Source organism: Pan troglodytes, chromosome 19, assembly GCF_028858775.2.
Source record: "Pan troglodytes isolate AG18354 chromosome 19, NHGRI_mPanTro3-v2.0_pri, whole genome shotgun sequence".
NCBI lineage: Eukaryota > Metazoa > Chordata > Mammalia > Primates > Hominidae > Pan > Pan troglodytes.
The window spans coordinates 34,983,020-35,010,180 of record NC_072417.2 but is presented as its reverse complement, the minus strand read 5'-3'; the positions used below and the strand labels follow the sequence as shown (position 1 = coordinate 35,010,180).

General features: G+C 40.0%; 1 protein-coding gene across 10 annotated transcripts in view; it reads right to left on the bottom strand.

Annotated features, from left to right (window-relative positions):
• Positions 1 to 27,161, bottom strand: part of MYO1D (myosin ID) — a 382,937-nt gene that overhangs the window by 87,409 nt on the left and 268,367 nt on the right. For 5 of the 10 annotated variants that reach the window (XM_063798726.1, XM_063798723.1, XM_511404.8 and 2 more), the window contains one exon: positions 25,023 to 25,177. In XM_063798726.1, coding sequence (XP_063654796.1) covers positions 25,023 to 25,177 — 155 coding nt within the window. Of the gene's footprint in view, positions 1 to 14,257; positions 14,471 to 20,445; positions 20,574 to 20,897; positions 22,667 to 25,022; positions 25,178 to 27,161 lie in introns of those variants that run through there. The other 5 variants (XM_063798727.1, XM_016932014.3, XR_001710866.3 and 2 more) reach the window with 4 other exon arrangements.

The following is a 27,161-nucleotide window of genomic DNA, read 5'->3' as shown; positions in this document are numbered from 1 at the left end:
ATGATAACATAAAATGACAATACAAATTATTCAATTAATACAATTATCCAAAATGGACAAACCAGTTATCCAAAAATTATGCAATAGAGTTAAATCCTATCTTAAGGGGAAAACATTCAGTCTTTCACCATTAAATATGATATTTGCTTTAGATTTTTTCACAGATGTACTTTACCAGGTTGTAGAAGTCCACTTCTATTGTTAGTCTGCTAAGAGGATTTTTTTTTTTTTTTTTTTTTTTACCAGAAATGGATGCCGGATTTTAAATGCTTTTTCTGCAACCACTGAGATAATTTTTTTTTTTCAGTTTGTTTATCTGGTGAATTTCTTTTTTTTTTTTTTTTGAGTCAGAGTCTCACTCTGTCACCCAGGCTGGAGTGCAGTGGCACCATCTCAGCTCACTGCAACCTCTGCCTCCCAGGTTCAAGTGATTCTCCTGCCTCAGCCTCCTGAGTAGCTGGGACTACAGGCGCCCGCCACCAGGCCCAGCTAATTTTTTGTATTTTTAGTAGAGACGGGATTTCACCATATTGGCCAGGCTGATCTCGAACTCCTGACCTCGTGATCCGCCTGCCTTGGGCTCCCAAAGTGCTGGGATTACAGGTGTGAGCCACTGCGCCCGGACTATCTGGTGAATTTCATATATTGATTATTGGATGTTAAACCAACCTTGCATGCCTGGGATAAATCCCACTTGGTCACAATGTATTATCCTTTTTATATATTGTTGGATTTGATTAGTTATTTTATAAAATGCTAAATTGGATGCACTAAATATTGCTTATAATTCCTAAATCTATGCTCTTAATGGACATTGGTCTGTAGTTTTTTTTTCCTGTATTATCTTTGTCTGGTTTGGTATGAGGGGAAGGCTGGCCTCAGAATGAGCTGGAAAGCATTATCTCCTTTTCAATTTTCTCGAAGAGTTTGTGTAGAACTGGTGATATTTCTTAAATCTATAGTAGAACTCCCCAGTAAAGGCATCTAGACCTGGAGTTTCCCTTGTGGAAAGGTTTTAACTATGAATTAAATTTCTTTAATATACATAGAGCTATTCAGATTATCTATTTCTTCTTGTGTGAGTTTTGGTAGTTTGTGTCTTTCAAGGAGTCTATTTAATCTAAGCTGTCAAATTTACTGGCATAAAGTTGTATCACATTCTTTTGTTACGCAGTTAATATCGATAGAATTTGTATTGATGTCACATTTTTCATGTTGATATTGGGAATTTGTGTCTTCTGCTTTTCCTCATCAGTCCTACTAGATGTGTATCAATTTTATTTTGGTACTACTGATGTTTGCTATTGTTTTTCTGATTTCCATTTCATTGGTTTCTGTTCTGACCTTTATTCTGCTTTCTTTGGTTTAATTTGCTCTTATTTTTCTAGTTCCTTCCTCCCTTCCTCCCTCCCTCCCTTCCCTTTTCCTTTTCTCTCTCTCTTCCTTCCTTCCTCTCTCTCTCTCCCCCTCTCCATGCCCCCCTCTCTCTCTCTTTTTTTTTCTGACAGGGCCTCACTTTGGCTACCCTGGCTAGAGTGCAGTGGCTCAATCTTGGCTCACTGCAGCCTCAACTTCCTGGGCTCAGGTGTTTCTCCCACCTCAGCCTCCTAACTAGCTGAGAATACAGGTGCACACCATCATACCTGGCTAATTTGTGTGTGTGTGTGTGCGTGTGTGTGTGTATGTGTGTGTGTTTTGAGATGGAATCTTGCTCTGTCACCCAGGCTGGAGTGTAGTAGAGCGATCTCGGCTCACCGCAACCTCTGCTCCGAGGTTCAAGCAATTCTCTTGCCTCAGCCTCCTGAGTAGCTGGGACTACACGTGTGCACCACCACACCTGGCTAATTTTTGTATTTTTAGTAGAGATGGGGTTTCACCATGTTGGCCAGGCTGGTCTTGAACTCCTGACCTGTCTTGGACAGGTGATCCACCTGCCTTGGCCTCCTCCCAAAGTGCTGGGATTACAGACGTGAGGCACCATGGCTGGCTGATTTTTTTGTAATTTTTTAGTAGAGATAGGGTTTTACCACGTTGCCCAGGCTGGTCTTGAACTCCTGGACTCAAGCAATCCACCTGCCTCGGCCTCCCAGATTGCTGGGATTACAGGCATGAGCCACCATGCCTGGCTTTTTCTAGTTTCTTGACATAAAAGCTGAGGGCATTGATTTGAGACTTTTAAAATCTACGCATTTTAAAAGAAAAGCATTTTATTGTCCTGTATATTTCCATGTAAGTATTGCTTCAGCAGCATTACATGAATTTTGAAATGTTATTGTTTTCATATTCATGAAGTTCAAAATACTAATGTCTCTTAATTTCCCCTTTGACCTATAAGTTACTTTGGAGTGTGTTATTTGGTTCCCAATTATTTAGGAATTTTTCCAGGGATCTTTTTGCTGTTGATTTCTAATTATGTTTCATTATGGCAGAGATTTTGAATGCTTTTACATAATATTTACTGTAACTGTGACATGACCCAGAATATGGTCTATTCTGGCAAATATGCACTTGAAAAGAATGTGTATTCTGATGCTGTTGGGCAGAATGTTTTATAAATGGTAACTAGTTCAACTCAGTTCAACTCAGTTGATAGTGTTCACATTTTCTATATGCTTACTGATTTTCTATTGACTTGTTCTATCAAATATGGAGACAGAAGAATTGAAATTTCCAATTATAATTGTAGATTTGTCCATTTTCCCTTGTTCGTTTTTGCTTTATACATTTTGAAATTCTTTTAGGGCCATATATATTTAGGTTTGCTATGTTTTCTTCATGAATTCACCCACATTACTTTTACTATTATTTTTAAAACAGATAATTGTTTTTTAAAAAGATTTAAACAACAAGGAAAAAATCTTAAAAATTTGCTTGTGTAGCTAATATTTCTAGTGCTCTTCTGTTATTTTTGGAGATCTATATTTCCATGTGGTATATTTTTATTCTTTCTGAAGGACTTTAACATCTCTTGTACTGTGAGTCTTCTGGGAATAAACCGTTTTATCTTTCTTGTGTCTGAAAAGTCTTTTAATTCACCTTTGTTTTGGAAAGCTATTTTTGCTTGGTATGAAATTGTAGGTAGAGGGGGTTTTCCTTCAGTACTTTAAAGATGTTTCTCTATTGCTCTCTTGCTTGCATTGTTTCCAACGAGAAATCCTCTGTCATCTTATCCTTATTCCTCTGTATATAATGTGTCTTTCTCCTCTAGCAATGTTTATCACTGGCTTTGAGCAATTTGAATGTGATATGCCTTAGTGTAGTTTTCTTCATGATTTTTTTTTGTGCCTAGGGTTCATTGAACTTCTTGGATCTAAGGGTTTATATAGTTTTCATCAAATTTGGAAAAATTTCAGCCATTATTTCTTCAAGTATTTTTTCTGTCCTCCTCCTTCCTTCGGGGACTTCGCTTACTAGTCCTTTATATATAGGCCACTTGAAACTGTCCCACAGTTCCCTGATGACTTATTCATTTTTTGAAAATTTATCTTTTCTTTGTGCTTCATTTTGGATAGTTTCTATTGCTATGTCTTTAAATTCACCAATTTTTAGTTCTGTAATATCTAATGTGCTGTTACTCCCAGCCACTGTAGTTTAATATCAGACATCATAGTTTTCATTTCTAAAAGTTCGATTTGAGTCTTTTTCTTTGTTTGTTCTTTGTTTGTTTTTGAGGCAAGGTCTTGATCTGCCACCCAGGCTGGAGTGCAGTGGCACAATCAGGGCTCACTGCAGCCTCAACCTCCTGGGCTCAAGTGATCTGCCTGCCCCAACCTCCCAAAGTGTTTGGATTACAGGCATGTGCCACGTGCCCTGCTTATTTGGGTCTTTTTTGATATCTCGCACATCTTTAATTTTTGTTAAAACACAGTTGTAATAATTATTTTAATGTTGTTACTGGTGATTTCTAACATCTGTGGCAGTTCTGGGCTGCCCTCGAACTCCTGGGCTCAAGTGATCCCCCGGCCTCAGCCTCCCAAAGTGCTGGGATTACAGGGGTGAGCCACCATGTCCAGCTGTGTCCTACCTTTTGGGGACCATCTTCATTCTCGTATCCAGAACAAATACTACCTATTTTTTATGATATTTTCCCCAAATCTCGCTTCTATCTAGAGATATACTTTTACCTCTGTGCTTTAAACCACTTTCTTTATACTTCTACAAACTTATTATACATGATACATTTATTTCCCTTGATAAGACAATAACCAATGGCAGGAGGTTGGTCTTTGCATCCTTGTGTCTAAAATGTCTGATATGTGACTGAGCCTCAAGAAATAGATTTTTCTGGTTTCTATGATGCTGGCCAACCAACACTGACTTTTACATTATTCTTTTACCATCTTAACTATTTTCAAGTATACAGTTCAGCAGTAATATTTCCACTGCCACTGTTGTGAAATAGATCTTCAGAACTTTTTTTTTTTTTCGAGCCAGGGTCTCACACTGTCATCCAGGCTGGAATAGCTCACTGCAGCCTTGACCTCCTGGCCTCAAGTGATCCTCCTGCCTGCCTCAGCCTTTGGAGTTGGAGTAGCTGGTACTACAGGTGCATGCCACCACACCCTGCTAATTTTTAAATTTTTTTTGAAGAGACAAGAGTCTTGCCATGTTGCTCAGCCTGGTCTCAAACTCCTGATCCTCCTGCCTCAGCCTACCAAAGTGCTGGAATTACAGGCATGAGCCATAGCACCTGGCCCAGAACTTTTTCATCTTGTAAAAAGAAATACATACGTTAAAGGAATGAACAAATTTGGAGCTGTCTTTTGATAAACTATGGGACAAAAAACATTGATTTGCTCAAAGGCCTATAGCTAGCTGATGGCAGAGTTAGGACTAGAAGCCACATTGTCTGTTTCCTGTCAAATACTCATTCCTAATAGGTCTGTTAATTCAAAGCATATGCCAAGCACAGAAGGCCAAGAATTTCCATGCATCAAAGAAGCCTCAGATGTGGAAAGTTACTAATTCTGATGGCATAATTTAGCTAGGCTGGGCTTGGGTTGTTTTCATTTGTCTTGGTTAGCAAGAAATATAATATTCTTTAACAAATTGTTCTCTCATTTTTTTTTCTTTTTTCTGACAAAGAGTTCTCTGAATCATCTGGTTCTGTAAGGTCGCTTTCCTTTTCTATTTTATATCTAAATTTCTTTTCTTCTTATACCCTCAGATTCTTTTCATTTTGTAAATGACATTCTAGGCCTGGTATCTTTCTTCCTAAGACCAGATATAACTCTTTGCTTCATTTAGTAATGATTCTGTCTTACCAGCGATTGTTGCATGGGGATTTTTTCCACTATGAAAATTTTATGTGAATTTACTGGCTACTAGTTGCTTTGTTTCTGTAAGAAAGGGCAGTCTGGCCAGGCACAGTGGCTCACGCCTGTAATCCGAGCACTTTGAGAGGCCGAGGTGGGAGGATCACCTGAGGTCAGGAGTTCGAGACCAGTCTGGCCAACATCGTGAAACCTTGTCTCTCCTAAAAATACAAAAATTAGCCAGGTGTGGTAGCGGGCACCTGTAATCCCAGCTACTCAGGAGGCTGAGGCAAGGGAATCTTTTGAACGTGGGAGGCGGAGGTTGCAGTGAGCTGAGATCACGCCACTGCACTCCAGCACTCCAGTCTGGGCAACAGAGCAAGAATCCGTCTCAAAATAAAAAAAAAAAAAAAAAAGAGGAAGGGCAGTCTAAAATAAAATAGTCTCGTATTAATGTTTAAATAATTTTTTCTGGTTATACAATTAATACATAACAATTACAGGAAATTCAACATTCCGTATTTTTTTGAGACAGCTAAAGACCAAAAATAAAAAATATTAAGTGCAAAAAACTTTTTTTTTGACCATAAATATCATGTTGGCTACTTCTTTTGGTTTCAAATATTGAAGAAAAGGAGGCTTGGAATAATTTCTCTAAGCGTCAAAGAGAAGCTAAAGGAAGCAATTGCTATTACCTTTTTAAGACAGGTTAGAGGACGGTCTTTGAATTCAACAGAACAAACCTTTCCCTATTGAACAGAGAAGTCTGGGATTTGCAGAGGGTCTGGTAAGGAATGCATGCCATGGAGAAACACCTGAGCAAACCATAAGAATTCGTTTTCTGAGCCTTTGTCCATGTTCTAAGCTCTAGAAAATACTATGTCCCTCATCCTCTTAAAATTCAGGGGGAAAAATTAATCTGATAGAATGATCTCTTCCTCTCTTCTCTGGTGGTAAGTTTCTCATCTCCACTCTAGTGTTGCCTATAACTGAAAGAATCACAGATTCTAGCATCTTGGGGACGGAATGGGCCCAGAGGCTTTCCTATTTCCTATGTGTGCAAATGACATTCTGAACCCAAAGCAGAATTTTACATTTATATAGTTGTGTGGTTTCTTCTCATTATTCTAGTTTGTCAAGATACTTTGAATCCTAACTTGTCATCAAAATATAAGTTATCCTTCCTGGGTTTTTCTTATTTGCAAATTTGTAAGTATGTTTTCATTCAAGTCATTGTTTAAGAAAAATTGTGTTAGTTTTACCCAATTTCTTCTCACTGAACTTATGCTTTCTTTGGTTGCTTTTTTCCTCTAAGTACGTATAAACTATGACAATTTTAGAATTTTGCTGAAAATTTATGTCAGGTTCAACAATAATTACATATAATTTTTGCATCTGTGTTCGCATTTGCACAAGGAAAACCTTTACCTGCCTTCAGTCTCTTGGCCTTTTTCCACTCTCCATGACTGCTCAAAGATGTCTGAGAGTGAATGGGGGTTCATATGAAGATGCTTTCCAGTGTCTCAGGATGTGAGTCATCTGGCCTGGAGTGTGAATTAATAAAGCGTCCAGCAGTCCTCTTTTCCTAGCTGGGCTTTAAATTCCCTCTTGATGCTTGTTCTTCGTTTCAAAAACTTATTTCTTGATGGGTATGATGAAAACAAGTTTCTTTAACATGATACCATTTTCTCTAAACGGTGATGTCTTTCCTACCCTTGTAACAACAAGCAGTGCTCCTCTCTCATTTTTGTTACTAGTTTTTCCAAGACTCATTAGGTTAGGACTCTGTTGGATGCAAGTTACATAAACTCAATTCACAGTGACTTAAGCAAAAAGGAAAAGTTGTTAAGAACTAGGACAATTCACTGAGTAAAAAGTAACTCGCCAGGCCAGGGGCTGTGGCTCACGCCTGTAATTCCAGCACTTTGGGAAGCTGAGGTGAGCGGAACACTTGAGGTCAGGGGTTTGAGACCAGCTTGGCCAACATGGTGAAACCCCGTTTCTACTAAAAATACAAAAATTAGCCAGGCATGGTGGTGGGCACCTGTAATCCCAGCTACTCGGGAGGCTGAGGCAGAAGAATTGCTTGAACCCAGGAGGTGGGGGTTGCAGTGAGCCAAGATCGTGCCACTGCACTCCAGCCTGGGTGACAAGAGTGAAACTCCGTTTCAAAAAAAAAAAAAAAAAAAGTAACTTGCCAAATGGTGAATTCACCAAAAGTCATCTGCTGAATGACTAGTTTGCCAAATTTACCAAATTTGCATATTTAACAAGGCTGAGTTTTGTTTATCCAATTTTTGTTGGACGAACTAGCAGGGTCAATGGAGGCTGTGAATACCTGGGGTTCTTGGGCCTTCAGCCTCTCTCCCACCCTTCAGCCTACCCCTTCTTGGCCCCCTAGTCTTCCCCTCCCTCTGCTCTTCAGCCTCCCTTCCCTGTGGGATTGGCGGCCCAGATGCACTGGGCACAGACTCTCCTTTCTTCCCTTCTCTCCTCTGTTCCAGCTACTTCCAGCTGCAGCAGCAGGGCCAGAAACAAACGGACCATTCCTTAAACTGTTGTTATGAAAACAAAATGAAAATCAATCAATTAGAACTTTGTAGAAATCCTCAAAAGCTATTAATTGCCATCTCACCTAGCTGAATTGTATACTTTATATAAAGAGTCAAAAGAAACACATTTTTGGTAAATCTATAAATTTGGTAAATTAGATGAATTAGTCATCTGGCAAATTTGATAGAAGAAAGCTAAATATCAAATGGAAAATAACAAAGAAGATTTCAGAATTTAGGATAAGCTAAAGTCCCCATAGGAAATGCTAAAATCTGTGGATTTTGACAGTTGCTGGTTGGACAGTGTGTAGAGCTACCTTCTAGGAAAAATGTGGATCTGCATGACCTGAAATGTAGGTTGCTTGTTTCTGACAGTCAAACCCTAGTATCTGGCACTGCTATCTGGGAGGAATCCCTTTAAGGGCATGATGCCTGATAAAAGACACACGTGCTTGCTAGTTCTTTGGAAGCATCTGAAAGAGGGATGTCCTTCTCTGATCGTTCAAAATAAACTCCAAACAGCATACCTGTACATTTGAGTGAAGTCCATTTTTTTCTGCTCCACTTAATAAAAAGACTAAAACAACCCAAGAGCCTTAGTTTTTTTCACCCTGAACATGTATTAAAAAGCTGTTAGAAGGGACATATTCAAGGAGTTTTTTCAAGACTAGTTTTTGGTAACTTCACAAATTTTTATAACTTCCATGAACTGGTATTGGGCAAACTGACTTCTGGTGAACTAATTTTTAAAATCCATTTAAAAAACTGTGGCAAAGGCTGGGCATGGTGGCTCAGCCTGTAATCTCCGAACTTTGGGAGGCCGACACAGGTGGATCTCTTGAGGCCAGGAGTTTAAGACCAGCCTGGCCAACATGGTGAAACCCCATCTCTACTAAACATTAGCCTGGGCGTGGTGGTGGACACCTGTAGTCCCAGCTACTTGGGAGGCTGAGGCAGGAGAATCGCTTGAACTCAGGAGGTGGAGGGTGCAGTGAGCCGAGATCCCACCACTGCACTCCAGTCCGGGTGACAGAGCAAAATTTTGTCTCAAAAAACAAACAAACAAAATAAAACAAAAAAAACCCCACAAAAAACAAAAACAAAACTTGTGGCACCCCACTGCCCCTGCAAGAGAATAAAATTCACCCTCCCAACAATTTCCAAGTGTACAGCACAACAGTGTCATATTTGTGAACTGCATATTTGTGAACTGGTTTTTGACAAATTGGCCTGCTTTAGGTCACACAAAATCAACAAACGGCATACAGTCTGATGGCCACAAGGTGGCCGGCCTCGTGGGGAGGCAGACCTGGGGCTTGGATGTTTCAGGTCCTGCTTCACCTTGAGTCCTGCTGCTCCCCGTGGGTTCCCTGTGCTCTACGCTGTTCTCTCTTACTGAACCCAACTTCTCACCTTTGGAAACGTGTTGAGCCACAGCTCCCAAATGTTTTGCCTTCATGCATAGGAGAGGCAATGAATTATAAGTGTTCTCTGATCCAAAGCCCAAAAATCTTGAGGGATGGGGAAAGTGGTCCAGGTTGGGTCAGATACTACCTGTGCCCTGTACTCAGCTCTTTCCAGGGGGTAGGGCGATGTAAGGATGTGGTGCCTCTCGTCGGACCATGCAGAAGTGTGACAGGGGACAGGAAGGTCCCAGAAGGAGGGATTACTGGACAGACCAAACAATAAATGCCTCCACACCCAAGCTCCGCCTCCTCCTCAATTTAACATTTCCATCATTCACACTGTCCCTTGAGAATCTTCTCTCCCTACGAACAGCTGTAGAACAGGAGGAAGCTTCTTTAACTTCGTGCTTCCTTGCTGACCCTGAAGGTAAAAATCTAGGTCCTTCTCATTCTAGGGATTTTTATTGCTAATTACTAAAGGGGTGGCAAAATAACAATTTCAGGGAAGCTACAAAAGCTAAAGAATTTTGTTATAGTTTTTACTCCATGAGGATTTTTGATTTCTGGTTTTATTACTGAGGTTTAACACCTGCCTTTGTAACTTCTATCTTGCTAGCTCTTTCTCTGTTCAATTAACTCTTTTTGGCATGTGGGGCCCACAGATGTATTACATATCAACTAGTGTTCCTCAAGTTCCCACTTCCCTTAAGTGAAAAATTATTTTGCATTCTTGAGCATGTACAGGCTAGGTGACATCTGTGTCTTCAGGCTTTGTCTTGTTGGGCAGTTTTATATTTTTATACTTACTTCTCCCCATTACTTATATGATAAAGTTCAAATTCATTGGCATGGGCTTTTATAAGCTTCTACTTATTTTTCCAGTCTCATTTCTTGCTACAGCCCCTTTGGTCCCCTGCAATCACTCAACTCTCCAAATGTACCAGCTCCACCAAGTTTTTGCATATTCTCCTCCCTTCTATGGGGAGCATCTCACCTCATCCCCCAGCTCATAACCTCCAACTAGACTTGAAGACCCAACTGGGTGATCATTTGCTCTGCCAGGGATCTCCTGACTCTGGTAGGCAAAGAGGGCTGGTTTATCCCCTGTGTTTCCATGGCCTTTGTCCATGGTTTTATTACAGTACGTACCAGGCAGTATAATGTACACGCTGTCTTTTCATGGGATTAAGAGCTGTTTGAAGGGAAAGGACTGGAAAGGACCGCATGGTTCTTCTTGGTATCCCTCCTACCACCCGCAGCCTGACCTGTGATGGGTGCTTAGTGAATGCATGCTGAATGATGGTATAAAAATAGAACAGTGTTTGTGGCAGATAAAACACTTCACTGAGTATATTATGCTTATATAAACTCCTGATTCCAATATAGCTGCTAAGACCTGAAATAAACACATTAAGAGAGCTTTTTAAAAATTGCATTAAGTTAAAGAGTTATAGCTGACATTCAATTTAGAAAAAAATTCCAACAGATAGCATGGTATTATTCACTAATCATTTGGTGAATTCATGAATACCTCACAGGAAGATCTCTGTTTTAACATATATTGTAAGGTTTAGAGCTACGGCCTTTAAAAAGTAATATGATTACTCTAAAGGTACAATAGCTACCTGCGGAAATGATGAAAAGATCAGTTTTCCAGTATTTTTGGATTCACTCTTTCAACATAAAAGGCAATGATGAACACGTCACAAAGCAAATAAGAATCTTTGATTTGCACAAAAATCCCCAGAAAATCTCCCGTCATCAAGGCAGGTAAAGCTGAGGATGACTGTGCCCCTGCACAACCTCTTGGTGAGCTCTGCCCAAGGGCAGCCGCTTCTCAGTGCAGATGGGCACTGTGCATAGGGAGAGATGGAAAGTCAGTGGATTGCTCACGGTACACAACAGCTGTTACACTTTAACACTGTTTGATTTTTGCCCCAGCTTAGTCACACTGAAAACCTTTTAAGATTTCTCTCTGTACTCTTTTGTGTATAGCAGGTGGGACTGAGTGCATATAAATAGGTTAAGTTCATTATGTGGAAGCCTGCTCTTTGCAGGTGGAGTTTCCTATCTGGAAGTGGGCAGGTGGGCCCTCACTGCGAACTTCTTAGGGTAATTAAAAACCATTGCTTAGAATGACAGGCGGCTCTTTCTAGGACAAGTGGATGTGGTAAACAGGATCCTGGTTCTGTGTGATTTCTCTGTAATCCTCCACTCAATTCTACTCTCCATTCCTTCTTTACCCCTTTTCTCTGAGCCTCAGCCCTCTTTCCATCCTGCCTTTCGTCACTGGGGCAGTAGGGGATGTTTCTTTTGCACTTGTCAGCAATTTCAAAAACACAAATCTTTGGTGATTTCATCAAAAAAAAAAAAACCTACTTTCATCGCAATGGCATCAGCAAATTGGCCATATGAAAACATGATGTGCTCCTTCTGGTCATTTTCTATGTCAGTTCATGAAACCAGTGGCCATCAAGCTTGAGCATAGGGATCACCTGGGTAGCTTACTAAGCATGTAGGTTCCTGGAGGGTCTGATTTAGAGGGCCTGGGATGGGCCCGGGGAGCTGCCTTTTGAAAAAACACCTTCAGGTTATTCTAATGCCGATGGAGCCCACACTTTAAGGACCCCTGATAAAGAAAGACTGTCATAGTCTTTTTCATGGCTGCATGCTGCTTAATTGCATGGAAATACCATCAAGTATTTAATCATGTTTGTTTTGATGAACTTTTATATGGTTTCTAAGTTTTCGCAATTAAAAACAATGTGTTTTCTCTTTATTATATCTTGCACACCCTTATGTCAAGGGCTGACTCAATAATCACAGCAAGAGAGCCACTCTGCTATGTACAAAACCCTGACCCAGAAGCAGGTTGTCCAAGAATGGTTTAGCACCAGGTTCCCCAGGAATGTACATGGAATAATTTTATAGCCATCAAAAATCCCCAGTGCTTCACCTTTTTAACCCTCCCTCATCTCCAAACCCCTGGTAACCACAGGCTTTGCCATCTCTATAGTTTTACCTTTTCCAGAATGTCACGTAAGTGGAATAATACAGTATGTAGGCCTCTTGGACTGTCTTCTTTCACTTAGCAACATGCACTTAAGATGGATGCATCAATGTTGTTGTGTAGAGTTATTAATTGTTCTTTTGGATTTATCCTTTATTTTACCTAATTCTTTTATGATTTCAGTTTTTACAATTAACTCTTTAGTCAATTTGGTATTTACACCAACAATAATTTCAACAAGCAAAAAATATAAATAAAATTATTTTATATGGTACTACAGTGGTGGATACATGACACTGCATTTGTCAAAATCCATATAGCACCTTAAAAATACCAACCAGGAGGGGAGGGGATGCCAGAATAAGATGGAACTGTGAGAAAACAATCTAGCTGTGTTACAAATGTTTGATATAACTTGTGTAAAGTACAACAATGTAGGGGCAAGGAAAAAGACTTACTGACCTAAGTAATAACTCTGGAAATGACTGGAACCATAAAACTAAAAACAAATAAAACTGTATATAGCACTGAAAAAAAAACCCAACAAAACAAAACAATGTGAAACCATTTGTTTTTCTTGCCCAGTACTGTATCACTTCCGCTTCTTTCGGGAAATGCTGGCCCCGTACACTTTGTCCCCAGTCACTCCCACCCCACTCTGCTTCACTCTCTTCCAAAACATGCTCTTCCTCAGGTTTTACTAGAGACTTCCATGTTCTTGGAAGACACCACTTCTCTGGCCAAAGTGACTGTCACTGGGGTAGGTGTCTTACCCATGCCATGACAACCATTACTCTGGCCACAGTTATTGAGTCAGTGGGAACATTTCCCTGGGGTTTTAGGACAATAGCCCAGAGAACATTCTCTTAATTTCCCACTGGTGGCAAGGCTGGAAAAGGAGATATAGAGTTATTTGGAGACATTTCCAGCCACGTGGAAGCCACCACTACAGGAGAGTGAACCTGGCAAGACAAGAGATGTGAAGATGAGAGATGGAGATTGTGACAGCATTTGACTCCTGGATCACAGCTGTTCCTCCTCCAGAGAGCCCCAGTAGCATGCTTTCTGAGGCTCGTTTGTCTGCTAAACACAAATGACAACTTGGTTGGGCATACAATTGTTGCTCTCTAAGCTTTTCTCCTTAGAAGACTAAAGATGTTGCTCCACAGGATTCTGGCATTTACTGCTGCAGTACAGAAGATGGAGGGAATCCTAATTTTTGTTCCTTTGTAAGAGAATCTCATTCCACTCCCAGGTCTGTGTGTTTAATACATACTTTATAATTTCAAGGATTAACTATAAACATAGTTATATATAAAGAAGAGTTATATATATTGGCTGGGCGTTGGGGCTCATGCCTGTAATTCCAGCACTTTGGGAAGTTGAGGCGGGAGGATCATGAGGTCAGGAGTTCCAGACCAGTCTGGCCAACATAGTGAAACCCCATCTCTCCTAAAAGCACAAAAAATTAGCCGGGCGTGGTGGAGCATGCCTGTAATCCCAGCTACCTGGGAGGCTGAGGCAGGAAAATTGCATGAACCTGGCAGGCAGAGGTTGCAGTGAGCCGAGATGGTGCCATTGCACTCTAGCCCGGGTGACAGTGCGAGACTCCATCTCAAAAAAACAAAACAAAACCAGTTATGTATATTAAAAGCAGACATCTATTCAGTCCTGGTGTTCTTACATAAAGGGGCATATGGACTCTTCAGGGCTCCTTCTTATAGCCCACTTCTTTGTAGCCAAAATCATTTCTCAGCTTTTAAGCTGGAGAATTACATATATTTAGTTAACCCTTGAAATTAAAAAAGGTCATCATGATAACAAAGTAGGCTCTCTGGAGCTTCAGAAAAAGTGCATTCAGTACAGACATATTTTCTTTTTGTATGTTTTAAATTACCATATTTTATTGAATATAAGATGCCTTCTCTGTAAGATGTACCCTTATTTTGTATATTGCTAAGAAAGTTAACATGTTGCCCATTATAACAGTAAATTCTGCACACTGAGAGACTTCAAACTTTCCTTTCACATCAATTCTATTTTCTGCAATATCAACTGTGCCATTTTCAGATTTTAATGTTGATTTACATTTTAAAATATCTTTCCTTACTTCATTCAAATAATTGAACACTTTTGTTTGTTTCTCAGCCAGCATCCTCTTCATCTCAGTTTGCCATGTAATCTTGGGCCTGTTTATGTAGAATCTATGCTTTCTTGAATTTTATTCAGAGTATAAGCAGATGGTTTCTGTAACATAAATTTTATATTATTGGCCTTTTCAGAAATAGGCTTTTTCTTTTAGGTCTTATAATATCTATATCTCTCTTACTGTTAATATCTTCCTTTATAGGCCTCCCAACTAAGGAGACATCTATTCAGTTCTGATGTTCTTACATAAAGGGCATATGGATTTTTTGGGGCTCCTTCTTACAGCCCACCTGTTTGTAGCCAAAATCATTTATCAGTTTTTAAGCTGGAGAGCTGGCTTGTGTGCACAGACTCTAGTTGTGGTTTCAAAGTCTTCTACTTATTATGAAACTGCTGATCTGAGTAGGAATTCCTACATCCTGCTTCCTTGTCAGCTCACTGACAAGGAAGAGTCTGAAATTATTTCTAGTTCTGTAGTTGTTAAAGAAAAGTGAATGGAAAGCTGCAGCCCCCAGCATTCAACATACTCATGGCTCTTCCAGCCCACAGCCCTTTTAGTTGCTGATTTAATATCTTGAAATGCCTCCTCCCTTCTGTCCCACACATATTACATTGCCTAGCCCTGTAATCCTGGAATCAATCAAGAAAAGAGACATTCATATGGTGGTATGAAGGCTGGCAAGTGGCAGGGATAGCCAGACGTTGGTTAACGGATATAAAATTACAGCTAGAGAGGAGGAATGAGTTCTAGCATTCTCTAGCACTGCAGGGTGAATATAGAACCCTATTCTGTAATCTTATCTGTAATCGGTCACAATTAACAATTTATTGCATATTTTCAAATAGCTAGAAGAGAGGATTTTCAATTTTCCTAACGAAAAGAAATGATAAATGTCTGAGGTGATAGATATGCTAATTACCTTGATTTGATCATTATACCTTGTATACAGGTATCAAAATATCACTGTATCCCATAAATATGTATAATCATTGTGTCAGAAAAATAACTTAAAAAAAGGAAAAGAGGTATTCATAAAGGGAAGGAAACTATCAGAAGAATTTTTCCTTTCTTTCATACAGGAGAAGGATTGAGTTACCATCTTCTGGTGGGCAAGGTGCACCTATCAGTAGGAAGGGCTAGAAGCGCCCTACCGCGAGTGGGGCCTATCAGTCAGCAATTCTCTGTTTAACAATGAGTATTCAACAGTTATTTACAGGGAACCTTCTGTGTGCCAGGCACTGTTTTGGGCACTAGGGAAAGTGCAGGGAACAATATAAATAAAGTCTCTGCTTACATAAAGCTTGTATTCCAGTTGGAATATATACAATACACAAGTAAAGATATAGCATGTCAGGTGGAGTTGACAGCCATGGGGAAAGATTAGGGGGGTTTGGGGACAGGGTGTGGTGGGACAGGGTGAATTGCTATTCTCCAGAGGACAGTCAGGGAAGACCTGGTGAGACGATACATGAGCAGGGGTGAAGGGCGCCCCTCTTGGCAGGTCCAGGATTGAGTCATATTTCTAGTTTCCAGCACTACAGAAAGGTGTCCTTGCTTCCTGTGTTTTCACGTGTATCTCTATTGGAAGGCAGAGGAAAGTGAATTGTGGCCACTCACTTTTCTGTCCCCCATAAGTCAGGTGCCTTCAATAACTATTTTAAATAGCTCAAATACCCTAAATTTGATGGACCAAAATTTAATCAACCAGTCCTCCACAGCTGGCAATCGACATGGCGTACCTTTATTTTGCTTATGGAATATAAACTATTAAAATGAGTGGCCAGGCATTCAAAGAGAGCAGTCTGGGAACATAGATCAAGGGCCATGGAAACGGGTATTCAGGTTCGGGGCAGAGGAGCCTCACTGCAGGTGCAGCAGAAGGCGTGAGCAGCAGCTCTGCTGGACAGGGAGGGCCAGGCGCTGGGACCTTTGGGAGGTGGCCCCATCCTCTGCCTCCTTCACCTCTTGTCATGAGGCCTCACCTCCCCTGGCTCCTCACCTGTACTGCCGCGGCAGTGACAGCAATGTGCAGCCAGCAACTGCTGGCCTGCTTATCGGTATGGGTCTCCCCATGGCTCTAAGTGTGAGTTATAAAGAACATACACAAACTACAACTGAGAAGCTGGTCGAATGTTCAGTTAAATCCAGTAACAGTGCTCCTTTAATTAAGCAGATATTAAAGAAGAACAAGAAGCAGATGGCATTGATTTCTGGCTTGCATCCACAGAAAGAGAACAGGAAAAATAAGAAATTTTAATGCCTGCAATTGGAGTTATACTGAGGTTTCCAGCATCCAGGCAGGCAAATGCCTGGACAGCTGCTTAGGGCAGATGGGTCCTTTGACAGCTTAATACTGCAGAGTTTCTGGTGACTTCATAGTTAGGGCAGCCAACGTGAGACCATCTGTTTAGTAGTGGGCAGAAAAGCTCAGTACCAGCAGGTAGCTGCTGCTGAGGATGAAACGCAAACCAAAAGTCAGCCACACTCAAAACCTCTGTAAACCACTGGCACAACCACAGAAAAAGAAACCTCACCTTAGGCTCATGTGATATATACAACAAGACCATACAGAAAGATAATATTCCAAGAGGCTATATTTGGGATTGTTTCAATATATTGAAATGCTATGAGAGATTGTTCACTTGGACAGTTCTTCTGTTCTTTTCTACTTTTCTAGGCAGGAAAGCAAAATAATAATGAATTCAGAGCCACCTACGATATGCTTAAAAACTAGCTGCCACTTATTATTAAAATGAAAAAATTTTAGATCAGTAACACGTATATTGGTCGCAGAAGGTTTAACCATGAAAAACAAATAAATCTCCCTCCTACCTCTTTCTCCCTGTACTGAGGTGTCTCAGTTCCCTCTCTAGAGACAAACACTGTTCTCCATTTCCTGAATATCTTCCCAGATATAGCCTGTATTATACATAATCATATGTGTGTATACATATCTATCTGTACCTATATCTATACATTGTTTAGTAGGAGAAAAAGGCAAGGTACAGATGGTATGTGTAGCATATCACCATTTTTGTAAAAAAAAAAGTCATAGGAGATATCTATATATCTATCTATATAAATAGAGATATATCTACCTATAATATAGTTATCCAGTGATAGATACAGATATCTTCCGGTTTAACTTCTTGCCGGGTGCTTGTAATCCCAGCACTTTGGGAGGCTGAGGTGGGTGGATCACCTGAGGTCAGGAGTTTAAGACCAGCCTGGCCAAAATGGTGAAACCCCATCTCTACTAAAACTATAAAAATTAGCCATGTTGGCAGGTGCCTGTAATCCCAGCTACTCGAGAGGCTGAGGCAGGAGAATTGCTTGAACCTGGGAAGGTGGAGGTTGCAGTGAGCCAAGATTGTGCCACTGCACTCCAGCCTGGGTGACAGAGCAAAACTCTGTCTCAAAAAAAAAAAAAAAAAAAAAAAAAGAAATCTCGTTTCAACTTCTTTACACAAATGGTGGTACGGTACATACACCATTCTGTACCTTGCCCTTTTTTCCTCTTATTTGGAAATGGTTTTATATCAATATAGATAGAATTCTCTTGTTCTTGTATTGGTAGCATTTACAATGAACAAAAGCATATTAATGACTCGGAGAGGTACTGCAGTAAAGAAACCTGTTAGGGCCAGGCACAGTGGCTCACGCTTGTAATCCCAGCACTTTGAGGGGCCAGGGCGGGTGGACTGCTTGAGGCCAGGAGTTCGAAACCAGCCTAGCCAACATGGCCAAATCCCACCTCTACTAAAAACACAAAAATTAACTGGGCATGGTGACACACGCCTGCAATTCCAGCTACTCAGGAGCCTGAGGCACGAGAATTGCTTGAATACATGAAGCGGAGGTTGCAGTGAGCCAAGATTGCACCACTGCACTCCAGCCTGGGTGACACAGCAAGACTCTGTTTCAAAAAAGAAAAAAAAAAGAAACCTGTTTGACTTCATTAGCATATCCCAAATGTATTTGACTTTGGGTCTTCCCACCCCATGGTGGAATTTTTGATTTGTGGAATACAGCCTGGACTTGCTGGTATCAGGTGTTTCTGGATGTTGTCTGTTCTGACTGGTCTGTGCTTGAGCCATACTGGTTGTTATATATTCTTAATGTCATCTTTTGGAATATACAGGCATAACCTGGAGATATTTTGGGTTTGGGTGCAGACCACTGCCATAAAGTGAATATCACAATAAAGCAAGTCACACAATTTTTTTTGGTTTTCCAGTGCATATAAAAGTTATGTTTACATTATACTGTAGTCTATTAAGTGTACAATAGCATCATGTCTAAATACTGTACATACTTTAATTAAAAACAATAAGGAAAGTGTGATTTAAAAAGAACATAAGCAAACTATAACAGAGAAGCCGGTTGAATGTTCAGTTAAATCCAATGAGAGTGCTCCTTTAATTAAGCGGATATTAAAGAAGAACAAAAAATGCTAAAAATACTAATGATCATCTGAGTCTCCAGTGAGTTGTAATCTTTTTGCTGTTGGAGGGTCTTGTCTTGATGTTGACGGCTGCTTACTGATCAGGGTGGTGGTTGCTGATGGCGGGGGTGGCTGTGGCAATTTCTTTAAATAAGATAACCATGAAGTTTGCCACATTCATTGAGTCTTGCTTTCATGAAAGATTTCTCTATAGCATGCGGTGCTGTTTGAGAGCATTTTACCCATAATAGGATGTCTTTCAAAATTGGAGTCAATCCTCTCAAACTCTGTCACTGCTTTATCAACTAAGTTTATATAATATTTTAGATGCTTTGTCATCATTTCAACAACGTTAACAGCATCTTCATCAGGTGTAGATTCCATCTTAAGAAACCACTTTCTCTGCTCTTCCATAAGAAGCTACTCCTCATCTATTCAAGTTTTATCATGAGATTGCAGCAATTCAGTCACATCTTCAGGCTCCACTTCCAACTCAAGTTCTCTTGCTATTTCTACCACATCTGCAATAACTTCCTCCAATGAAGTCCTGAACCCCTCAAAGCCATCCATGAGAGTTGGAATCAATGTTTTCCAAACTTCTGTTAGTGTTAATATTTTGACCTCCTCCCATGAATCACAAATGTTCTTAGTGGCATCTAGAATGGTGAATCCTTTTCAGAAGGTTTTCAGTTTACTTTGCCCAGATCCATCAGAGGAATCACTATTTATGGCAGCTGTGGCCTTATGAAATGTTTTTCTTTCATTTTGTTTTTTTTGAGACAGAGTCTCACTCTGTTGCCCATGCTGGAGTGCAGTGGTGTGATCTTGGCTCACTGCAACCTCCGCCTCCCAGGTTCAAGCAATTCTCCTATCTCAGCATCCCAAGTAGCTGGGATTACAGGTGTGTGCCACCACGCCTGGCTAATTTTTGTATTTTTAGTAGAGACAGGGTTTCACCATGTTGGCCAGGCTGGTCTCAAACTCCTGACCTCAGGTGATCAGCCCACCTCGGCCTCCAAAAGTGTTGGGATTATAGGCGTGAGCCACTGTGCCTGGCCATGAAATGTGTTTCTTAAATAATTAGGCTTGAAAGTTGAAATTACTCCTTTATCCACGGGCTGCACAATAGATGCTGTGTTTGTAGGCATGGGAACAACATTAATCAAGCCTTGTACATTTCCTTCAGTGCTCTTGGATAACTAGATGTATTGTCAATGCATAGTAATGTTTTGAAAGGAATCTTTTTTTTCTGAGCAGCAGGTCTCAACAGTGGGCTTAAAATATTCAGCAAACTATGCTATAAACAGATGTGCCATCATCCAGGCCTTGTGTTTCATTTATAGAGCACAGGCAGAGTAGATTTTGTGTAATTTTAAGGGCCCTGGGATTTTTGGAACAGTCAGTGAGCACTGGCTTCAACTTAAAGACACTAGCTGCATTAGCTCCTAACAAAAGAGTCAGCCTGTCCTCTGAAGCTAGGCATTGACCTTCTCCTCTCTAGCTACGGAAGTCCTAGATGGCATCTTCTTCCAGTGTAAGGCTACTTTGTCTGCATTGAAAAATCTGTTGTTTCATGTAGCCACCTTAATCAATTATCTTAGCTAGATCTTCTGAATAACTTGCCACAGCTTCTCCATCATCACTTGCTGCTTCACCTTGCACTTTTATGTTATGGAGATGTCTTCTTTTCTTAATTCTCATGAACCAACCTCTGTTAGCTTCCACTTTTCATCTGCAGCTTCCTCACCTCTCTCAGCCTTCAAAGAATTTAAGAGAGTTTAGGGCCTTGCTCTGCATTAGGCTTTGGTTTAAGGGAATGTTGTGGCTGGTTTGATCTTTTATCCAGACCACTCAAACTTTCTCCGTATCAGCAATAAGACTGTTTCACTTTCTTATTATTCATGTATTCACTGCAGTAGCACTTTTAATTTCCTTCAAGAACTTTTCCTTTGCATTCACAACTGGGCTGTTTAATTTAAGAGGCCCAGCTTTTGGCCTACCTCAGCTTTCAACCTGCATTCCTCACTAAGCTTAATCATTTCTAGCTTTTTCTTTTCCCTTTTTTTTTTTTTTTTTTTTTTGAGACAAGGTCTTGTTCTGTCACCCAGGTTGGAGTGCAGTGGCACAATCATCGCTCACTGCAGCCTTGAATTCAGCCTCTTAAGTAGCTGGGACTACAGACTACAGGTGTGCACCACCATGCTTGACTAACTTTTAAATTTTTTTGTAGAGATGGAGTCTCACTATGTTGCGCAGACCTTGGTCTGGAACTCCTGGCCCCAAGCAATCCTCCCGCTTTAACTTCCCAAAGTGCTGGGGTCGCAGGAATGAGCCATGATACCTGGCTCATTTCTAGTTTTTAAAATAAACTGAGAGATGTGTAACTCTCCCATTCACTTGAACATTTAAAAGCCACTGTAGGGTTATTAACTGACCTAATTTCAATCTTGTTGTATCTCAGGGAATAGGGGAGCCTGAGGAGAGGAAGAGAGACGAGGGAATAGATGGTCAGTGGAGCAGTCAGAATGCACACGACATTGATCAGTTAAGTCTGTTGTCCTACATGGGTACAGTTTGTGGTGCCCTGAAATGATTACAGTAATAACAAAGATCACTGATCAAAGCCCACCATAGCAGATAATAACAATATAAAGTTTTGAAATATTATGAGAATTATCAAAATTGCTGTGGCAATTTGTTAGCTCCTAACAAAAGAGTCAGCCTGTCCTTTGAAGCTAGGCATTGACCTTCTCCTCTCTAGCTATGAAAGTTCTAGATGGCATCTTCTTCCAGTGTCCAGAGACACAAAGTGAGCATATGCTGTTGGAAAAATGGCGCTAATAGACTTGATCAATGCAGGGTTGCCATAAACCTTCAATTTATAAAAACCACAATATCTGTGAAGTGTAATAATGCCAAGAACAGTAAGATGAGGTATACCTGTACTTTATTAAAGATTGTCTTCAAATGTTTTAGCAAACATGAAATATGTGGGTGTGTACTTGGAGAGGCAGAAATAATGGGTCCGGATTGAATAAAGACTGCAGGAGGTGAAAGAGAGACTAATTTATACTTAGTTGGTTTTTGTTTCAAGATTCATGTGAAAGGAAATGCCAGGAAAGTTCTGGCTTCAACTCACGGTGATGAGGAAAAATTTATTCGAGGACATGCTTTGTCTTGTTTTGTTTTCTTTTTAAATCATGGAATATCTCAAACATCAGTGTATTTTTCATCTAGAAGTTCGATTTGGGTCTTTTTCTTACATCTTCCTTATCTCTAGTTAACTTATAAACATCTGAAATCTAGTTACAATGACTTACAATGTCTGTATCTGCTAATTCTAGTATCTTTGTCTGTTCTGGGTTGGTTTCAAAGGGATGATTCTCCCCCTCATAATGGACTGTATTTTCCTATTTGCATGCCCGTAATCTTTGACTGGATGTCAGACATTGTGAATTTTACCTGTTGGGTATGGATATTTTTGTATTTTTAGAAATATACATGAGCTTTGTTTCAGGACATAGCTAAGTTACTTGGAGGCAGTTTGATCCTTTTGGGTCTTGCTTTTAAGATTTATTAGGTGGTACCAGAGCAGCATTTATTCTAGGGCCAATTATTCCCCCCTACTGAGGCAAAACCCTTCTGAATACTCTACCCAATTACCCTGTGAATGACGAAGTTCTTTAGTCTGCCTTGTTAGATCAGAAACTACTCCTGGCTCTTTGTGAGGCTGGGCACTGTTCCCTCTGGTCCTCTTAGCTGGTTCTTGCCTCAGCCTTGGGAAGTTCTGAGCCCTTTCCTCCCAACTGCTGACAAGAACACATCTCAGAATGTGCTTTAGGGAAATTATCTGGAAGATAAAGAATTTGTCCGAAGTTAATTCCCTCCCGAACCTTTAGATTTCCATAATTAACTCAGGGACAAATAAGATTATGTGCCACAACATCATGCTTATAAAATACAATGTGAATTTCAATGTCATGGCAATGATACGATAGTTGACAATAAAAGAAAATAGCTAGAAAAAATCAAATTAACCTTTTCCCAAAAAGTAAATAGTAAGTTGATGACTAAAACTCTAAGTCAAAATTTCAAGCCTGACTTTTCTGGGGTCTGGGAGGAAAGATTTTATCTCTCATTTCCACTTCACTCTTAATTCATAAGATAGAAACACCAAGAATTTTAAAAAAAAAAAAATCCACCAAAAAAATCCTAGCATCTTGATAGTCTTCTCTTCACATTTGTACATTTTAAAGAAATTAAAAATCCTTACATACATTAAAGATAGAGGACATATGCCTAGAAATGTACCTCAGCATGCATATGCTAGCTAGGAAAAGAAAGCAACTGATGAAATCTACATCCAGATTCACGTATTTCTGTCACTTGTAGAAGGCACTTAATAGATCAGAATTTGCTAAATAAGCACCCAGATAGAGATAAAATACTTCAATTTCCCAGGCAAAAACTCTTGCATTCATTAGTACTGGTATCCAAATTAAGAGTAACAAATTAAAATTCCTTTAATTTTCTATACTTTGCTATAAATATTAGCAGGAAAATAAGCTTGCTTATTTGAGTTATAGACATTTATTGCAGAGATGCCTTCTTTATGTCTTTTCCTTACATTCTAAACTTTTTTTTTTTTTTTTTTTTTTTGAGACAGAGTCTCGTTCTGTCGCCCAGGTTGGAGTGCAGTGGCGGGATCTTGGCTCACGGCAAGCTCCGCCTCCCGGGTTCACGCCATTCTCCTGCCTCAGCCTCCTGAGTAGCTGGGACTACAGGTGCCCGCCACCAAGCCCAGCTAATTTTTTGTATTTTTAGTAGAGACGGGGTTTCACTGTGTTACCCAGGATGGTCTCGATCTGCTGACCTCGTGATCCGCCCGCCTCAGCCTCCCAAAGTGCTGGGATTACAGGCGTGAGCCACTGCGCCCGGCCACATTCTAAACTTTTTAAAATTTTTCTTGGCTTTACATTTATTTGGCAGATGGAAAGGAATTTTCAAAAGTCTATGCATTTATTATTATTTTTGGTAATTACTTTCTTATTTTTTCCCCACAAATGACCATTAAGTATTATTTTACTTACAGCATCTAAAAGCATTTAATGACAGAAAATATTTAAAGATCTACTTTGATCTAGAATGTAAGGTGTAATAACATAAAATAAATGGTCTGTGCAGCCCACCTCTAAAATTATGCTCTATACATTTATCAGCCAAAATGAACACAATAGAATTAGATATGTGGACATCTGATTCCAAATATGTGTTTGTTGAGAGAAAGAGAAGCCACGTCTAAACTGAAAAAAAAAAAAAAAACATACTAATAAGGAATACTTGATTAATTTTAGGAACTCAGGAAATGTCTTTTAGGAAGAAAAAGGAACTACACTTGTATCATTTCTCAGTCACTGATTTTGATGAGTGGTCTTCTCCCAGCATCAGGTGGGGTTGGGAGGTGAAGGCAGCATGCCACAAAGAGAGCACTTGACTTTGGAGAGACACACCCACCCAAATATTCCATGACCCCTTATGGGAAGAGAAATCCAATCTCTGAAACAACTCCAATAAATAACCAGACAAAATCACTCCCCTGCTTAAAATTATCCATTCACTGGTCCCCAACACTCTCAGGACCTGCTCTCTGTTTATATTTATTATATCATTGTTCACCCCCCTGCCCCAGGTATCATCAGGGCTTACTATGAAGTTCTCAGATTATGCCATGTTCCATCATGACTCCATGTTTCTGCAGTGGTCACTGCCTCTCTCAGGAATTCTTGTAGTCTTCATGGACTTGCAAACCATCCCAAATCTGCCTTCTAATTTGCTTATGGTCATAGTGGACACACAAACTGATTATACTTGGGGTAAATGAGAAGCTATGACGAGAAGAATATAAAGTAATTTGTCTATCTTTTGGATTTAATTGCATTTGGATCGACAGTGGAATAAAAATCACCATTTAGGGAAATCTCTCATTGTTGGTTCAGCTGGAGGCTGGAAAAGTAAAGGATCATTCCTAATCTCGAAAGTAAGCTGGGATGCTAATTTTACCTTCTGCGAAACAGATGATTTAAGTTGTCCTTATGGAGAAAAATAGCTCAATACATTAAAATTGGCACAAAACAAGCTCAGTGATAATTACGATTAAAGATTTCATAGATTTAAAACGTGTCTTAGTTACAAAAATCAAACTTTACCTCTTGAAATGATTCACCAGCACTCCAACAAGTTCTCCAATTCGACTCTCATGGGTTGGCTGTTTGCTGAAGAGGCAGACAATGAGGTCTTTGTTGTCTTTCGTATGGAACACTACAAGTTGGTCCTTTCCATTGGAGACACTCAGACCAGTCAACTGCAAAGAGAAAATGCATGGAAAACTATTTGGATCATTCTCAAAAGAATGAATTAAAAAATACATTTTGGAGCTGGGCATGGTGGCATGTGCCTGTAGTCCCAGCTACTTGGGAGGCTGAAACAGGATGATCATTTGAGCCCTGGAGTTTGAATCCAGCCTGGGCAACATAACGAGACACCATCCCTAAAAACAACAAAACACGTCATACATTTTCTAAGGGTTTTGCTCAGTGACCCTCCTGACTTTAATCTTTATCAGTTTCACGGAACAAGCAGATGGAAGGAAATAATAAAGAGCAGAAATGAACAAAATTTGAAATAGAAAAACAATACAGAAAAATTAATGAAACAGAGATGGTTCTTTCAGAAGATCAATAAAATTGATAAACCTCTAGCCCAAAACAAAAAAAGAAGGAAGAACTTATTGCCAATATCAGGAATGGAAGAGGGGCCATCTCTATAGACCACACAGACATTAAAAGGATAATATTAAAATATTTGGACCAATTCTATACAAAAACTTATTCAACAACTTAGTTAAAACCAAATAATTCCGGCAGGGTGCAGTGGCTCACACCTGTAATCCTAGCACTTTGGGAGGCCAAGGCGGGCGGATTGCCTGAGCTCAGGAGTTCGAGACCAGCCTTGGCAACATGGTGAAACCCCATCTCCACTGAAATACAAAAAAAACACACACACAAAAAGAACATTAGCCGGGCATGGAGGCGTGCGCCTGTAGTCCCAGCTACTTGGGAGGCTGAGGCAGGAGAATTGTTTGAACCCAGGAGGCAGAGGTTGCCGTGAGCTGAGATCATGCCACTGTACTCCACTCCAGCCTGGTGACAGAGTGAGACTCCATCTCAACAACAACAACAAATAATTATTTAAGAGTCACAAAATACTAAAACTCTCCAAGAAGAAATAACTTGAATAATTCTGTATCTGTTGAAGAAATTAGATTTATATTTAAAAACATTTTGAAAAAGAAAATTCTAGTCCCAGATGATTTCACTAGTGAATTCCACCAAACATTTAAAGAAGAAATAACACCAATTCACCATATTTCTTCTAGAAAATAGGAGAGAAGGGAACACTTCCTAACTCACTTTGAAGCTGGCATTATTCTGATATCAAAAATAAACACAACGGTACAAGAAAACTACAAACTGATATCCTTCATCAACACGGATGTAAAAATGGATGTCAAGAAAATATTAGCAAATTAAATCTAACAATACATAAAAATGATAATACAACATGACCAAGTGGAGTTTATCTAAGAAATGCAAGGCTAGTTAGGTATTCAAAAATTAATCAAGGTAATGACAGAATAAAATGACAGGATAAAAAAGAAAATCCACAGATTGTATCAAGCGACACAGAAAAAGTACTTGACAAAATTCAACATCTATCCATGATAAAAATTTCTCAGCAAACTAGGATTATAAGGGAACTTAACCTGATAAAATGACATATACAACATGCCACAGCCAACATCATACTTGGTGAAGAAGGACTGAATGTTTTCCCTTAAGATCAGGAGCAATGCAAGGATTTCCACTGTTACTGCAGCTATGCAACATTATACTGGAAGCCCTAGCCAGTGCAGCAAGGCAGGTTAAATAAATTAAAAAGCGGCTGGGTGTGGTGGCTCACGCCTGTAATCCCAGCATTTTGGGAGGCTGAGGTGGGTGGATCACTTGAGGTCAGGGGTTCGAGACCAGCCTGACCAATATGGTGAAACCCTGTATCTACTAAAAATACAAAAATTAGCCAGGTGTGGTGGCAGGAGCCTTTAATCCCAGCTACTCAGGAGGCTGAGGCAGGAGAATCGCGTGAACCCGGGAGGCGGAGGTTGCAGTGAATTGAGATCGCATCACTGCACTTCAGCCTGGGCAACAGAGCGAGACTCCATCTCAAAGAAAAAAAAAATTAAAAAGCATACAGATTGAAAAGGAAGAAACACATGTCTCTGTTTTCAG